Consider the following 18,580-nt stretch of genomic DNA (forward strand, 5'->3'; position numbering starts at 1 on the left):
GCCCTACTTAATAATATTTTCCTTCAGTACCCAGTGGATAGATGCAGTATTTCAGCATTATACTCTGAAAATGAAGAACATGCTGAAGTATTTGAGTAGAGCGAGGCTGTTCCATCTGTATCCTCTCTGTGAGCTTTGTGGTGCCCTTACAAGAGCGGTGGTTTGCATCGCTCAGCCTGAGAACAGAAGCAGCCTTCCCTCCAAAAACCTGCATTTACGTGTTTGAGCACAAGGGTCTCGCTGTCTGAATTTTGATACTATTGCAGTACGTCCACCTATGCTTTGTGCTGTCACTTGGAAACCACAAAGTGTTCCAAATGGAAATCTGCTTTTATGACAGGTTTCCTCTCTTCTCACAGCTCTTAATTGTCCCAGTTAGAAGGCAATTACTGAAACATAGATATGCAAACACACCGGGTTCTCAGTGAAAGTACATGGAAGAGGGAAGGAAAGAAGGTGTACTTTAAAGTATTAGAAAATATTTTCTAAATATCAATGAATTGAGTGTAAAAGGAAAACTAAAAATAACAATGCGATTGTTGAATCCCCAACTCAAAGAGCAGTACACTAAACACATTTCAGAATCATCATCTACAGTCTGTGGCTCGTTACTGTGCTTTGATAACTGTGGCATGAAACAGTTCTGTTCTTATCACACCCCAAGAGAAAGGTAGGTAATAGAATTAAACTGTAGAAAAGAGCACGAAAAAATAAAACAAAGCCAGCAGATTAAGATTCAGAGATTAAAACCACCAGCATGTTACTCCTTCGTAAACTGTGCTCCATAAATCCACTCCAGTCTTTTCAAAATTCTGAAGTTGGTTCTACCGAGTCATCTGAATTTCACGCTACTTCCATATTCAAACTTTTATGTGCATCTCAGCACACTGGGACCAATTTATTTTATAGGGAAGATAAAAACCAGTAGTACTTGGGTGACGTTATCCAAAGATCATCCTTCTAAATGAAGATGAGTACATTTTCTCCTTTGCGTTTCACAGAATGGCTACGTTTAAATAGGTTAAGTCTACAAGTCTGAAAAGAATGGCCGAGTCCTGCTCACCTGGATGGCATACCCATCATCATCTGATACTTAAAAGTACACAAAAGCAAAGAAATTAAATACGTGAGGGGGGCAAGTCTTCCTTCCAGCAGGATACGTGCCAGGTCACCAGATGTAAGGGAGTGTATTCCCCCCCCCCCAGATTATACTCAGTTGTTCTACAAGAGCCTTTGAAGAGGCTTCTATTTTAAATGTTAACACCTGAAGAACAGTTACAAAGGCACCGCTGCTCTCTAGCTGAGCAGGACACCCAAGCAGTGGAAGAAGAGCATCACAGACAGCGGGCGACTCTGGCTGACCGTACTGCTGCTTTAGGCACCGTCTCCAATTCCAGCGTCAGCTGAAGGAGATGCTAGAACAGGAGCAGTAAACAAGTAGTGCCAAGTGGCAAGCACCAGGCAGGTGGGGGTCATTTCCAAATTGTAAAGAGGCTGGGTTATGAAGTTGGTAAGCCTTCAACAACTGCGAAGCCACGGGTCCTGGAACGTGGCACCCAGGGCTGGGCACGCCAGAAGCAACGAATGCCCAGGGCTGCTGCGGCTGTCCGCTGTACCCCGGCTCAGGACAAGAGTAACAAAGGCACTGGCTTTTCCAGTTGTCAACGTGTGTTTTAGATGTGTCCTTTTCTTTTTTCTCTCGTGGGAATGGAGAAGTGAGAAACAGACACGAAAGCACAGCAAGAAAGGAATCCTTGGTCTCACAACTGCGCCCTGCAGCAGTTCTCCATCTTTTCTTTCTTTCTAAGAAGTGAACTGAAAGGGCCCACAATCCCTGCAGGCAGAGTTTCTTAGGGAAGAGAAGTATTGTTGGCCAATAACTGACTAGCAGTCAGGCACGCTACCAGAATTTGCATCTTTCAAAACAGCAAGTTTGAGTGGAACTGCATTCTGAATTCCAGACAGCCTAGTCTGAATCGAGAGAGAAATCCATTTGCTTCCTTCGCCCATCAGCTTTTCTAGCAGTAACAGTATACCCAATTTAAAAGTACTTCAGAATCTTCTCTAAAAACAGAAAATCAAGGTAGAGATACCAACGATACGTACAATGCTGTAGTATTATAATACCTCGCTAGATAACAGAAGGCTGTCCTTGCATTCTGAGGCATCCGGTGGCTGAAGTTCTCTAAAGTCAATGCTGTGGCTGCACGCTGTAGTTTAGATCATTCAGAAACAAGCTTGAAAGAATTTGGTATGGAAACCTGAACAAAGAGCAGTGAAACTGAGGAAGTTCATTCATCGTGTGAGTTAGAGCAGGCACAGGATCTGATAACGGTGTTTTTCTTTTCCTGATGGCGTAAGGAGCACTGCATTGAAGCCTCACGGTACCTGCTGAGGCTAAACTGGAATAACCTAAAGCACAACTGGGAAGCCAGCGTCCTGAAGTTCAATGAGATCACCGCACCCGTTCAACTCCTGAGGAAGACATTTCTCATTAAGAGAACGCCACATTTCCAGCTAAACCAGACACTGCCAAGCTGTAAGAATAGGCTGCGAGAAGAATGGGGAGGATCTTTAAGTATGTTCTTGCAGCTCATCATACTGTCATTTACCTTGCCTTAGTTATTTAGGGCTTTTAGAAGTAAAATCTTTATCGTACTAAATGTATCTGGAAACGGAGTCCTGAAAGATGGCAAAATAAAATTGACTCAGAGGTGCCATGCTGTCTAAACTGAACCAAAACCCATGAAATTTAGAGGTGTTTTTGTTGAGAACTGCAAACCTAGAATTGTATCAGCTGAGAACTGCTGGTTTATATAGCTGAAAAACAGAAACTAATTATCTTCAAAGGACAAACTATCAATGAATCAGGAAGAGACATGATTATGAAAAGCAAATCCTTCATTTGATCCCTCTCCATCCATACTGCCTCCAGAGCAGATAATCTAAGGTTTATCCAGCTAGAATTGTTAATATTCCAATACAGTACGTGAAACATGAAAGTCCTAATTAGCATATGAAAAAATGTGCATTTTTATATTTTAAGTATGATCAGTGTGTGAACACAGGTACATTGCAACAGCCAAAATGTGGCTTGTGTTGCAGGAAGACACCTCTGAGGTGTCCCTACCTAGGAACAGACCTTCTGTTGCAGGGATCACATTTTAATATAGTCTTCCAAGACTAAACCATATAAACAAAACAAATTCTTTAAATTTCTCTGCTGATTACTTTGCAAGACGTTTTTCTCTATCTGTCAAGCGTACATGCAGTTCCTGGGCATTGCTTCACTACCTTAAATTGAAACACAGGATGTTTCCGTGTAAGACACACATCTCACTGCAGACACCATGTTCAGGAAGAGCTCGCACAAAGCAGACTTTGCAGCGTGCGCTGGCTCATCAAAAACTAAAGATATATCAAAGAGAGTCCTGGTCTTTGGAATTAACGTAATCTCCAGCTACCCTTATTTTTTTCTGAAGTGTATAATGTATCTCAATTTGACTGTTGAGATGTGTCTAAGGACAGAAAGCATTTTCTGCCCTCCCTACTACCACCACCAAGCCTGGCCAAGTCCAACCATTTCCCATCTGAAAGCAAGAAGTCAGTTCTCTACAACAGAAGTAGCTTTTGCTAACAACTGTCGTACTGACAACTGGGCCAGTAGATTCTAAAAATACTGAAAGGAAGAAACCAATCTCAGGCTTGATGCTTGCACTGGTAGCAGACTCAAGTGGTTGTAATTACAATCATCGCTCTCCTTCCTGAACCGAGTCACTGGAACTGCGCCTAAATTCGCGAGTGGGAAATCTTTTTGATCTTCAGCACAGATCAGTCAGTAAGAGCATTCAGCATAGCAGTGTCTTCTGAGGAAGTACTTATCTTAAATTCACCACCACCATTATAATAACAATGTCCTAGGTTTAGTGCAGTGCAGGACAAATATTTCAGTGATGAAGAATCACTAGCATGTTGATATACCAACGGAGACAAGGTTGTTTACATCTACAGAAGCTGCTTACCCAGCATTAGATGTGTCGGAGCATAGCACAATGGCAGGAGTTCATTTTTAATAGAGAAGAATCTCAGGAATCCTAACAATGAATCTAATATTGACAGTAATCTTCATGGCAACAAATGTTCTCTTAAAAGATGTGGGATAAGATAAGAGTTCACAGGGATGCTGGACAGTTCACAAAAACTCATTCACTGCTATTGAATGCACAGAAACCAGGAAACAGAGAGGGGGAGCTGAAAAACATCTGGAAGACAAGAGATGATTTGTAGGACATGGGCAAGTTTCTCCTGCATGTATCCTTAACCCAGCCTCAAGGGTCTGCATTTCCCCTGCAAAACCAGATACACCACTACGCTTGAGCCAGCGTTGCTGTGCTCTAATTGGCTCATTTGTGCAGGTAAAGATATTAACAGAGAGGAGAAAATTCCCTACCCTTCACCATTTTGCTTCAGAGAGCTTTATTCTACTTTTAATCTTCATGGGCATCCACTCAAGACCTCAGCGTCTGCATTTTTTCCCCTTTCAGATTTGGTAGGTTATTATCAAAAGACAGCTACACTTCAAGATAATCAAATACCTTTACTGGCTGAACGAGTAGCTTTGCTCCATGAATAACCAAAGCACCTATTTTGTATTTGAGGATTTTTTTGCTGTTTTTTCTGAACATTTCCCCTTGAGGTGCTGCTTAGATCCCCAGCTCCCAAACGGGACCAGACAAACAGTGCAAACCTCCGCACCATTTGAACAGCAGGGCATAGGACTTGCCTGGAACAACCCATATGAACAGGAGTAGCTCTTCTCAATAGAGCGCAAGAGTTTTTAAATACTCCTAGTGATAATCCATCTGGACCACTGACAACAACTGGAACAGTTTCATTCTTAGAGCCGAATGTTGCAGATTTGAAGCACGCTGTTCTGTACTTGCAGAGATGCCTTGCTTACGTTTCTGACGCTGAAGGACCCTTTGTAGGTGAGGTTTTGCTCACCGTATGCACATACTGGGTTGATCAAGTTGATCCTGACCCTAAGCTGAACAGAGGCTGCCAAGTCTCTTGATTTTTTAATGTGCTCTCCACTTACCTTTTCAGAAACCTCTCCAGTTTAGTGATCTCTCTAGTGTTGCCTTTAGCAGAACAGGACTGCATCACTTGGTCAAGTTCCCACTTAGAATTACACCGAGACCTCCCTGTTTGTCATTTTTTAATCCTTTTAACATTCGCCACAGCAAATTTATATCATACCTGTCTAAGATGCCATACAGTATTAAGTCAAACACCTTCCGAAAGTCTAGGGTTATGCTGCATCCACCAGCAAGTTTGTCGATGCACAGTTAGATCAAAATAACCTAAGTCCCCCCTAAATCACTGGAAACAGGTATTAGTTGCGCTTCTCTCAGGTCCCAGAAGAGCTGTGTTTGTTTTCTCTGGGATTGGCATCGTAACATTATATTCTATATTCTAAAAGGGCAAACGGAACAGATTGGTAACTTTGTCCCGATTTCACATTATCACAAGACTTGTCAAGTAGTAATCCAGCGAGCTTTTGGACAGTTAAGAGAAATAAAACCGTGCAGTGCTAATTGCAGAAGGCTGCCGATGCTGAAGCGTTTGGCAGTGGCATTGCTACTTAAACGCGTACCCAAATTCCAGTGAAATAGCAATAACTAAAAACACCGCCGGTGATTGCATCCTTATCTTCCCCCGTGTCATTAAGGTGTATTTGCATGCTTACACTGAAGTAATTTACCTCTACAAACACATGTTTATAGTACAATTAAAGTTGGTTACGGGACAAAGCAAACATGCTTATGCAGGGCTTTTCCATAAATGCTTCAGACGGGCACTGGCACCGCGTCACGCACAGGGCACAGCCTCAGAGCACAGCCTCAGAGCACAGCCTCGGCGCTGATCCCACACGCCCCTGGGGCACCTCTCATAAGCAACCCCAGCAGAGGAGAGAGATTTTGGAGAAGTGGAGCTGCTTTGCTACCAGATGCATACTGTAAACCTATTTAGTGGCACTTAGGGCAGTGCTGCTAGGATTCCTGCTAGGCTCTAAATAAAAGTCTCGCTGTGAGGAACTGACAGAAGGATTCGGTTAGGGCGTAAGAATTGTTCAGGCACCGTAAATACACAGAATATCAGAATCGTCCACAAAACCAACTAAATCTTGTCACCAGACTTTACGCAATTAACCTGTTTCAGGATGCGTATGCACATTTTGAGGAAAATTTTCTTCATACAAAAACCCGTTCTCTCCAGTGCAGGTTCAAAGAGAACCCACGTGCTCTGAGTCTGCAGCGTTTTCAGTTCTGCTCTGGCAGTGCTCTGCCCCCGATCTGTATCGTTACATCAGTGAGCCCTGCCACAGTTCCGCAGGTCATGGCTACCAGCTGACTGCCATTATCACCTAGGGAAGGCGTCAGGCCCACCTAGTGCTTTTTCCACTTCTGAGGCACTTCCAGAGGTGTGGATTCTCCTGTGCAACGGTGCACGCACACTGCTGCTTCTCAGCAGGTTCCCGAACAGATTCCCCACCAAGATACTGACTTCCACCAGGTTCTGTAGGAACCCACTCTCAGGGAGGACCATTATCCACCTGGCAGGTTTCAGCTGAAGTTAGTAAAGGTTTCAAGAAGGTCTTGTTGAAGAGCCATGTTCACTTTCTGTAAAAGCATGACTTAGGGGCAGGGGAGTGTTAATTTATTTTTATTTTTTTACACTCCCTGATTTACAAGACAGATCTGTAACACTATATAAAAAAATAATAGAAATAGAGATGGCAACTGTCAAATATGGGCTGGTTTCAGCGCTTGCTAGGAAGAAAGTCTGAAAGGAAAGTGAGTACGAGATTCAGTGCAGATAATGAAGCTTCCAAACTTCTGAGGTTTGCCAGACCAGCACAAAGTACAACCACAACAGCATCTCAACAATTTTGCTATGCTAATGCAAAAGAAATGTGCAAAAAATGTTGTGCAGTAGGCTCATGCAAAAACCCCTCAGCAGCAGCTTTCTGAGGCTGCCCTCTGCTCGCCCAGCTCAGCTCTTGCTTCGCTCCCCACTGACGAAGCTTCCGTTAAGCACGCAGGTGAGACACCTCAGTAGGGAAACAAAACGGGGAAGAAATGGCATGAAAAGTGACTCAGCCTGTTGTGTGATAGGATACAAGCAATCATTTGGGCAACGGTAAGAGAAACGCTAGGACTACATAGGAGAGCATCCGCTCTCCAGGCTGGTCGTGCACATTGCTGTCATTGCCAGATGGCCCTTGCGGTAACAGGGTGACCCTCCGAGTGTGCTTACACAATGTGCATACCCTCCATATAAAAATGTAACACACACACACACCAGGAGAGAGAAAACACTTGGTCAGTGAAAAGAGAAAATGGATTCTGTAGGCAGTTTGGGGGAGAAATCCCCTACAAAAGGACGCTTGTAACAATTTCATTTGTCCATCCCAAGCCTGCACACATTGCCCAGTTCCATTGTTTCTGGGGAATATTTTTTTCATCTCAGATTCTGACCAAAATCTAGCTGATTGAGAGCTTTGAACTTTGCAAGAGGGAGGGAGCATGCAGCCAGAATATAGAAATAATATGCACACTGTTTGTAGCGTTCAGAAAAAAAACGCTTTCCATTTCCGAAATGAGATGACGACAGTTACCGGGTAGAGGGTCAGTGGAGGTACAAAAGGAGGAAGACGTGAACTGAGAAAAAGCTTCTCTGTGTAATACATGCATACCGTTTCATGCTTGGTTTGCACTTGGTTCCCCTGCTTTATGCTGTACCTACCACCTGTAGTCACCCTTCACATTCAGGCACTCACGGGGCTCAACACTTGAGGTCGATCACTGCTTGTTATTAATGCAAATGTTCTTTGTTCATTCCACCAGCTCCCACTCCAAAAAGATTGCAGGAACAAGGTGAGACTAATTTTCAGAGAATTTCTTTAATTTTCAGGATCAGTTGATGTTTAATGGTACCACTGAAGTCAGTCCATTTAAGTGCAGTCTACAAGCTATATTCTATGAACAAGCTCATCTCTCAAAGATACAACTTACTCAGTATAAGAGAATTATTTTTTCAGTTACATGTATCAGCTCAGATATTCAGAGAGAGACTTAGTCCCTACGACAAGAGAAAACACTGAATTAAAAGCTAGTCTACAGAATTTTAAAGTGAAATCATTCCTACAAGCTTTGCAGGCTCCATTTCACTTACAGCAGCTATTTCAGATAAAGCAATAGATTCCATTGTTAACAAACAAGCTGCAAGTAATTTCTCTTTCAAACCATGGAAGCCAGGTGGAAAAAGTGAAGGTAACTGAACGCAATATAGAAATCTAAGGAGAATAAATCCATTTTTCCACTTTACAGGAAGAAGATAATACAATTCAGGTATTCTGACCGGTACGTTCTTAGGCAGACATTTACATGCTCAGTTTAAAACTCACAGTTTAAGGGAAAAGCTGTTCCAGTAACGCTCTAGATAGTATTAAAAATGATCCGAGAATCAGAAAGACTTTTGAGGCAGTTGTCCACTTTGGGCAGGATTTCCCAAGCCACTTAACACCAGGCTGATGGACTCCCACCAAACGGGAGGAATCAGGCTCTGAACAAAGCCCAACACCAAGTGCCTCTGTAAGCTTGCCCAGAGCGTACAGACTCACCTGGGGGTCAGTGAGGCCCTTCCACGTTTTCAGCTGCCACAGACAACTGCGGATGTACCTGCGGGTTCGCTGCAACATGTAGGAAGTAGCTCAGAATATCAGACAAGCAAGCAGAAGCAGCAAGAGGTAGAAATGATTTTGTGCTGCCTGCCCATCAGCAAGGTTGGGAACGTCACCTCCACTGCAGCCAAGATGAAAAACACGTTAGCGTGAAGTCAATCCACCTGGAGTCAGCAGCGTGCCCAGTGCCCACCTCGCTCAAGCAGCTCTGCCCAGCGATGCTCTGGCCTCTGAGGGGTCACCTCGGTTCAGCAGGCAGTCGCTGAGAACCTGAATGCCTTCGAGCAACGGCACAGAGAAAGGCTTTTAGAAACCACAGTCGAGAAGAAAGGGGACATGAGCTGTAGGATCACAGACAGACATCACGTACTAAGAAATAGATCCCTCCTCCTCACACTTGGGAGGATTTACAGTTACAGGTGTCTTTTTTTTTTTTTTAAGTGAGCTTTATAAAGGAATCAGAAACATCTTTAAAAACCTTAGTGATGCTATTTACAGCGTGCACATCCACAGGAGGAGGGCTTTTTCACAACTGTGATTCAGATATACTCGAAGCTGGTTTAAGAACCACTAAGTCAAGCTAGCATCGATAACAGTAGTGTTACACTTCTGCTATTCATTAGTCCGCATGGTTCCATTTCGTAATTAAAATACTTGCAGTTTAAGACTTTACAATAAAGAATGTGCAGCCCTCAGCAGTGTTTCCACTGCTAGTCTATGGAAAACATATGCATGGAAAGTATGTACAGTGCATGTACACAGCCGTCTTTGGATAGCTTCAGTGAACATTCAACGCTGTCGGTGAGTTTGAGAACTAAAAAAAACCATCGACCGTTGACTGTACCTTGAGGTTTATCACAAACCCTCTCTTAAATGGAAAGCTTGAACCTTCAGAGTTTTTCACATATGGTTGCTATTAACAGGTCATGATTTAGATTATATTAAGAGCTAGAGGTTGAGTTTTTCCAGCTCTACTTCCCTACCTTCTCCAAAAATGAACTGGTTAAAAAAAAAATGGTTGTTTTCTATTTAACAGCAACAATAAACAAAAAGACTATGAGCTAGACCAGAATTTCTGCAAAAAAAAAAACTGAGTAATGGAAGGTTTTCTATGGGCAGCACAAAAGCAGTAATGTATCCACGGCATATGGCATGCTTGGAAACAAGTCTGGGTATGGTATATGTTCAAAATAGCGGAATATAGGCCAGATCAGGAGGAAAACCTCCTTTCCATTTGGACTGGCAACTTGAGCTCGTCTGGAAAAAGCTGTGGAATGTCAGTTCATTTGCTCATAGGAACCTGTGCTCAATTTCAGCAGCTGCTCACTGGGAACACTGGCCATGGACTGGATTCCTCCCAGCAAGTTCCAGCTGCTCCTGCAACTCATGTTTGCCTGCTTGTAAAGCGACAGCAAGAAAACAGCCTTCCTTTCCAAGGAAAGGAAAGGTGAATGCCCAGGCATCTCAGCAGTATCTACCCCGTACCCTGCCTGTCCCAGCTGAACCACATCAGATGTAGGACTCAAGCCCTTGTGGTACAGAGTCAAGAGTGGTCTTGATTACAAAATCAATATGCCTGACAGCAGGAATCTGTAGCCTAAGTGGAGTAACCAAGCAAAATCACCTTTATGAAAAAACGAAATCGTGTATTTTTAATGCTGTTTCTAAAGTGAAGAACGTTTCCCTGCTCTTCTCCCTGTGTAAGTGTACTTCCCAGAAGTCTCCGAGATACAAGAAGCCCTGAAATAGTTGTGTGCCCTGAGACTGGGATGGCTGCGATACCGACCGTCCCACGTGGAAGCACAGGAAGAGCAGAGCTGCCCGCAGGAGCGGCGCTCGCGTCCCAGCACCTAATGGCTGCACTCAACATTCATTGCTGTCGGTGGGTTTTCATTTCTATCAACTCACTGATCAATGAATGCAAACTGCGGACCAGCTAGCTGAGAGACTGCACACTCGTACTGCTTGGGGCTTGCTGGCAAGAGGAACGTACGCTTCTTGCTGAAGCAGCACTGAATTCAGGTTCTCCTACCGCTGGCCATAGGGCGGGTTTATGGCTCCTGCCATCACCTCGCCAAGAGCTGTGGGACAAGTGGGTCACACTCCTTCATGAGCACAGGCCCACACGGATGCTTTGCCACCTGACAGCCGCTGCGAAGATTAAATGTTTTACAAAGCAGTAAATTCTGGATAAAATAAGCATTCCCTGTAGAAAAGCAGATGTTATAACAGGGCACGAACACAGCTTTTTTCAAGGCTGTGTTTTTGTTCTAAATACGGGAAAACAATCATGATCCAGATTCAGTGCAGACTGACTTATTCCTCCCTGTCACTTACCAGCTTCAATGGAAGCTGCGTCCATGCTGGACACCTTGTAAAGATACAGAAAGCGTTCTGTTTAAATGTGGAAGCCTGATCAACCGCAGTCACTGCCTTTTTGTACAAGTCTGTACTGTCTACTGAAGCACATTAAAACAGTATCTTGTAATATTTATATTCTGCTGTGTTTTTTTGTTTGTTGTTGGTTTGTTTTTGTTTTTTTTAAGAATTATACTTGAGAAGTAAACACTGAAAAGCAGGAATAGATTATTGGTGTTTATCAGTGACTTCAAGTATCTTTCACATGATACAAATTTGAACATTAAATGTAGCTACATATGTTAAAAAGTACTTTTTTTTTTTTTAAAAAAAGACCCAAATGTACATAAGACAGCTAACAGACTGTAAGGAATGATCGGAAGAGCTACAATAGGACTTAAAGGGGCATGAGGGAGAGAAAATTTACTTGATCAACCATTCTAATAAAAACAACACTTAACTCTTTGTTGCATTTGTAAATCTCTATGCTCTCTGTGCTTTCACTATCAGAAGCACAAGCCTATGCAGCGAGCTTCACCTGATTATGGGAAATGAACCTTCCTTCTGACGGAGACAACTGATGGAACATCAAGTCCTAACCCTAAAAAGCGATCAGTGAGAGATGACAAGGAATTGAGATTGCACGGATTACAAGTGACAAGGGTAAGAACGGGAGGGGGACAGCAGCAAGTCACTGGTGATGTAAGATGCTGCAGAGGGCTCTCTTCATCGCTGTGGTGGCAGGGCCAGCTTCAGCTACAGAGATGAGAGCTCAGGTCGGGGACGCCCTGTGCGAGAGGCAGTCCGGGGCAGCGCTGGCACAGACTGCCCGGGCAGGCGGGGACGCGCCAGCTCCGCGGCCATCCCGGGAGGATCAGACGCTTCCGTACGCGTGGCAGACATAGCTGCCGCTGCCTTGAGGCAGAAAAAAAGACCTCTTCAGCAGTCTTCCAAAGTCTCCATGATTTACATGACACAGACACGTGCCCAGGAGCCCCACGGTCTCTGCAAAGCACTGGGCAGCAGCTGCAGAGACCAGCACACGGTAAGCCCCCCACGTGCACCCCGCAGCCCCCAAAACGCAGCACCAGGCACGACCAGATGGGCGACGGTGAATGCTGCTTCGCCCAGCAGAAGTATCACAGTCAATTCACAGTATTAATGCGCCCAATCATTTTTCTTGAGCCTTGTTTATTCCCGCAGTTGCTTATTTTTAGGGGATCGTTTTGAAAGCAGCCTGGTCAGACGCGCTGTGCGGGGTACCCCACAGTAACAGTGATGTGCTGCACAGATCCAGTCAGAACTTACTAATGGTATGTAAACTCCAGTTAGGGGAAAATTAGCAATAAATCCCCTTTACTCATTCTGCCAGAAGACCAACTTGTTTAATTTTAGACGGGAACGGCTTTGCCAAGTTCAATTGATGCACAAACTGAAGACAACTCTGCAAAACACGGCTTTAGAAAAAATCTTCCAGGTGTGACATTGAAGGGCTTTGTTCAGTGCCAGCCACCTACACAGAGCTTTTCTAGTGAAACCCTTGGAAAAAATCAGTTTGGATCTAGAAAGTTCACTGCAGTAGTACAGAAGTGATCAGCCTGAAAGCATGCCTGCAGAATTGTTTAGCCATGAGAGCTAGACAAATGAATTGTTTTGATGCAGTTTGACATTTTGCCTTTGAAATTCCAAATTTTTCAGCATGTTTGGAAGACTTCCTGAAAAAGTATGAGCACACAATTTGTATTTTTTCCAGTGGCTTCTTAAACAATATACAAGAAAGCATTTGTGTTATTTTAAACACCAAAATCTCACTTGACCTACTGGTTTTCCCCACATACATCTGTATGAAAATACAAAATAAAGTCTTGCCAGATGTTCGTCCTTACTGCAAAAAAATGTGAAAATAATTCACTGCAATTACTCCAAGACAGACATTTCAGACAGAAAACTACAGAACAAGTTTGCTAATGCATGAAAATCGCAAGGTTTAAGCAGACACTCCACAGCACAATACTCCTAATGCACAAAGAAGCATAAGAACTCAGTTTTCTACTCCATCGTGAAAATCCGTAAGTCTTTTGCTTTAATCATGTTTTGTAATGAGAAAGCAAAGAAAAAAAACTACTAGGGGAAAACAGGTTACCCGACATACTCAGCATTTCTGAAAAATCATGCTTGGGAAGTTTGGGATGCTTCTGGCGCCAGCTGCTCGCTCCCTAGCAGAGGCCAGCAGCCGCAGCACAGGCAGCAGAACCAGCTGCACGAGCGCAGGACGAAGCCGAGCACCAGCGCACACCCAGTGCCGCCAGCACTGCGGACCGGACAGCTGGGGCTGCAGAGGTCTAGGAGCTGCCCCAGCAGGAATTGCCAGGGCTCATCTATCAAGGCCCAGCGGCTCGGGTGCGAGGGCCCAGCTGCCCACCCGACACTCCTACCGGCTGGCAGCGCCGGCAGCGTGCCCGTGTCCCAGCTGCTGAGGGTCAGCCTGCCCACCAGCACTGCAGGTGTGATCGAAAGACAGGAAGACGTGAAAAGAACTCAAGGCGCTCAGTTTATTTAGTTTATGAAAAGTTTATATAAATAACTTCATACGGAACAGAAGTTTGACAAGCATTTTTTCGGTTTAGCAAAGGTAACACAGACAAAGCTGCAGCTAGACAAATTCAGACCAGCAATAATATACAAATATTTAGGGGAAAAAGAGGTCATTCAACTCATCTTAGACAGCCTTTGCTTTCAGTATTTGGCAGATACATCCTGATATGAGAATACAGGGGAAAATTAAGTCTCAATACCTCTTACTGCATTCCGGCCCCTCGTGCATTAACTGTAAGCTATGTCAGCCTACAAAGATTCAACAGAACATTAAGCGATATTTTCATAAGCTATACACATATAGTTTATGAAAATAACTATTATACGTGCATGTGAAATTTCTATATAAAAGTGAACAACTACAAGAAAGCCTAGCTAGATGAATATAACAGTATTCCTTAACACGCACATAACTGCATGCACGTTTGCAACTCTGAGCCTATTTTACGTTCATTCCACAGGACTGTTCTCATTACAGAGGGAGGAAACCCTTCCCCTTGCAGAGGAACCACAGTTCTCCAATAAAAGTAAGTGCCATCGGCATGATAACAGAAGTGGAATGACCAGTGTCCTGACTCTGGAAGAACTTTAGCAGTTCTGAGCATCCGAACATTATTTTAAAATGTCAGTTAATAGTATGCCACACTTAAAAAATCCAGAGTGTTTCTAAAAATGACAAAAAAGTTGCTTTAAATTACAAATTTGCACATAACTCATCCCTCTATTATGAATAGAATTGTATTGATTTAGGTCTGTAACATCTGCAAGTCCAACAAGGACTTGTTGCCATCTAGTGGATTATAACCAACAAAATGCATTCGATCCTTGGACACAGCAAATACCACTAGATGGAGTATTAAAAAAGAATTCTGTATTCACGTTATTTTAAGTGTCCAGCAGCCCAGATTTTTAGTCACAGAACGTTACAGGCCCAGAATTGCACTGAAATGGAAGATTTTACCAACTGCTTTCAGTTTCATTAGAAATCCCCAGCCCTAGCATTTCTAAGTTTAATAGGGATACACTTCAGATGGATACTTTTAGGTCAATGTAATCTACCAGCACCTCAGGTTCCTTTTTAATCATTGTATCACTAACATTCAGGCGTCCACTTTACAGCTTTCACTGATGTATCTCTCATGGTAAAATCGTACCCGACCTACCCTGTGCTGGTGTAAACAGCGATGTACAGACCTGGACTGTGCTACTTCTGTGAGAAAGCTAATGAAATATCAGATCCTCGGTTCTGTGAGTAAGCATTAGCTGTAAAACTTCTCAAAGTCTCTACAGTGAAGTATGAATTCATCTCTTTACATGATCTCAGAGTGAGAAATTCTACCTCATTATATTTGGCAAGAAAAAGAGGTACTTACTGCCCATGGAGTTCATAGGAAGGACAGGAGAAGAGGAACTCATCTGCTCCACATCTGTAGCTAATGAGAAAGTGAAAATGAGAAAATTGTGATGTGCGTTTTACCAAGTGCCTTAAGAAGTTTTTAATTTTGAAAACGTACATTTAATTTAAATAGGCATATCTTTCTTATCTATGGAAGTAGCTTTGAGAAGCAGTTTTTAACAACGCTGCCCTTTTCCCTTTTACAATATTATCTCACATACCCATTACCTGCAGATTTGCTTTTCAGAATTGCCATTCCGGCAAAACCACTGCAAGTTAGATAAGAACATGATTTCAGAACACTTCAGCATGAAGAAATCCTAAATTCTGTCTGCTTTAAACTGTACACAATAGCATCTGTTAAGCGGAGCATTACTGCAGAAGAAAAGAGATGACAACTGTGTCCAGCGCGCCTTCAAAAGATTCCTGATAGGAGGACAGATTCCTTTCCAAAAGCATACAAAATGCTGGCATTTGATCTGAAGCAGTACCTGAAGCAAGTATCTTTAAAGACAAAAGACATTCCGAAAAGCTTTATTTTCTAACATCTGAGAAAGAAACAGAACTACCTTCCTGTGCTTGCAAATGAAAAAAAAAAAAAAAAGCGTGATCTGAACCAAGAGCCAGGTATTCTCTGCACTTCGGGAAAGACCCAACTTCCCAAGATCCAAACCAAGGAAGTCATCTTCTAGTAATGGGGTCAGTTTTAATCTGAGATTAGGTAGCATGAAGAATTATTCTCTTTGGGGCTGGATCTCTCTCAAAAAAAAAAAAAGACAACATTTACTCTTATCCCATCACCACAAATGCCCAAGTTCAACAAATCAGTCTCCCTCTCCATCATTTTTAGGATGGTAGATACCACAATTTTTATATAATTGTCATATTTAAGAGCCAGCAAACGCATACTACAAGTTTACATTCCTCAGCCCCAGAACACAGCCCCAGAAGCCCAGCTCAGCCCGCAGCCAGGGTTTGCTGCCAGGCCAAACCACGCGTTTCACATTCTTACAGTTCTGATTCGTTCGGCAGCAGCAATTCACTGAGGACTTCTGTTTACACTGAGAAGTGCAAAGTTCTGCTCTAATTAGGCAAACCACAAATGAATGTAAACCCTTCAGCAGACCATTGTCATGGAACACGAAGAGCAGACATAGCACCGTGCTTATGGAAATTAATCCTGCTATATTTTCAGCCACACCTACTGAGCTCTTTGCTGAGGAGCCTCGGTCTTACTACACAAGACCAACAGCTTTAGTTCAACGTCTTAACTGCCACTCACAATAAAAGCAAGTGACAGGTTTATTCAAGAACGGCCGGGGTTATGCCTATCTTATTTTCTGTTGAACTAGAGATATTTACTGCCCAGAACTTCTGAACAAACATGCATTTGCATGGCTTGGCTCTTCCTTGTGTTTCTCACACCATTGTCCAGAAAGCTGTGTATGGCACAGCCATCCTGTAGCACTTCCGACAGCCACACGCCATGCAGCACATTTTACAGCTCTTCTGATCTGCTTACAGGAAAAAAAAGTTTTACATCTTCCTGTTTTCCACCTTATTTCTATGATCTCCTTAATGCAGGAATTGCTAACCCTCTGAAAGAGCTATAGGCAACTCAAACTATACACATTTTTGAGAGTAAAAAAGATTCTTTACATGCAGTATAACAATTTTAGATACCTGGAAAGAGCCGCTTTTTTTTCCCCCCCTACTTAAAGCTAAATATGCTTTCATATATAGCCAAGATAACTTCAATAGTAAGTGCAGCATTAGTTTTATCCTTCTGAGAATGGCAAGATTTAGTCCATGGAGACACCAGTTCTGTGCACAACTGAGCTTTCAGAAAGGTTGAAGTAACAGATCAGCAGATGGTCATTTAAAGGTTACCTGCTGCTCTCTGGCAAGGAGAGGTCAGCTGCCCCCCAGTCAGCCAGATGGCAGAGCGCAGCCCGCAGCACTCGAGAAGCGGCGGTGTGAATAACCAGCACTTAGGGCAGTAAGCTACACCTGCAAACATCTGGAATAATTTATCAAGTATCATTCAAAAAGCAACCAAATAACACACGTGCCTTCGGAAGAGTAATTCTGACTGGTAAGCATTTCACCAGCAAGCTGGGGTAGGCTCTTGAAGTTTTACACTGTTTGCTACAATGCCACATGAAAAGTTGTAGACAACAGAAGTGCAACACCTCCTAGCTACACTTGAAAGGATAATTTCAGTTCATGCTTGAAATTACATCGATTTTTTAATTACCAAGATTCACCACGGCTAGCACACTGGTCACAGCTCTCCTAGTGCCCAGCTCTGAAGTTACTCGGATCACCTCCGTGTTCGGCCAAGCCCTGCTGTGAGCCACACAACGCCATCCCAGCAGAAACACGGTGAGTCAAGACACCAAAAAAGCAGCAACAACTTACCTTACAACTTGCCTTGAATAGGTGAATTACAAAATGCCTCTTATTCACATAAATCAGCATGTTCAATATTTCATACAGCTCTTTATGAAGCATGGCAATGCTGGTTCTTGCACACATCCCTCCCCTCCAGCCCTTTTATTTTCATCATTACATGCAACATTAGGCTCCTAAAAACAATTCAGCTAAGAGAGGAGATATGGATCAACAACCGGCTACAGCTTTGGAAACAGGTTTGCGCTAACAGATGAAAAGGACAAAAGTCTGCTCAGCTATGAAGAGCAGCTGGTGCCAATACAACTATTTACCCTCTGACCTTTCCTCTGCCCAAGAAGTGAACAGTGCCAATTGTTTTCTTGGATTATATACTGTTTACAAGCCCTGAGTGGCATGAAAGGAATTAATAATTTAGCTCATGGAGCTGATGACCTTTATTGGGGTACCCGCTATTTGCTGGGCAGAAATCAGAGCACAAGGCTGCCTTGAAGCCACAGGGTTGCTTTAAGACTTTCCTACTTTACAGCCTAATTGGCCACCATAACATAAATCAATTATTTCTCCTGTTTTAAGCAACAATGCTACCTATTCTCAACCACTCGATTTCTAACTTCCCTTGTATCAAGCCAGGCCTTGTTCTTCGACTTTTACAGCTGTATAGTAAACACGATGGCGAGGAGAGCGAGGAGAGCTTTGCAGGATGAGGAACGTTGGGAAATGCCAGCTTTTTAGAGGTTATGCTATTCTGAACTTCTCTTGACCTTTGCCTGCCCTTGTCCCCGTTTATGCTAATTGAAGGGGTGCACGGAGGCTACTCCTAGAAATGAACTTAGCCTGAACCTGTGACATAGCATTGGACTTTGAAGGTATCGGTGCACGAGTTTTGGCAGCCCAGCACCAAAGGTAACCATCACATCCCATACAGAAGGAGTACAGCACGCAAGGCACGGTGCCCTGAACAACTGCAGGAGCCCTACGATCAGAAGCAGCAGAATCGTACTTGTATAACCATCAGGAGATTCACGTTGGAAGGTCTCTGTCGCTCACCTAGCGCCCTTCCACTGGAAGCA

The 18,580-nt window shown here is 43.4% G+C and overlaps 1 protein-coding gene across 2 annotated transcripts in view; it reads right to left on the reverse strand.

The window, feature by feature from the left end:
* Positions 1-18,580, reverse strand: part of NR6A1 (nuclear receptor subfamily 6 group A member 1) — an 88,336-nt gene that overhangs the window by 56,133 nt on the left and 13,623 nt on the right. For both annotated transcript variants that reach the window (XM_040531338.1, XM_040531339.1), the window contains exon 2: positions 15,073-15,132. In XM_040531338.1, coding sequence (XP_040387272.1) covers positions 15,073-15,132 — 60 coding nt within the window. The remainder of the gene's footprint in view (positions 1-15,072; positions 15,133-18,580) is intronic.

Source organism: Cygnus olor, chromosome 19 (genome assembly GCF_009769625.2).
Source record: "Cygnus olor isolate bCygOlo1 chromosome 19, bCygOlo1.pri.v2, whole genome shotgun sequence".
Taxonomy (NCBI): Eukaryota; Metazoa; Chordata; class Aves; order Anseriformes; family Anatidae; genus Cygnus; species Cygnus olor.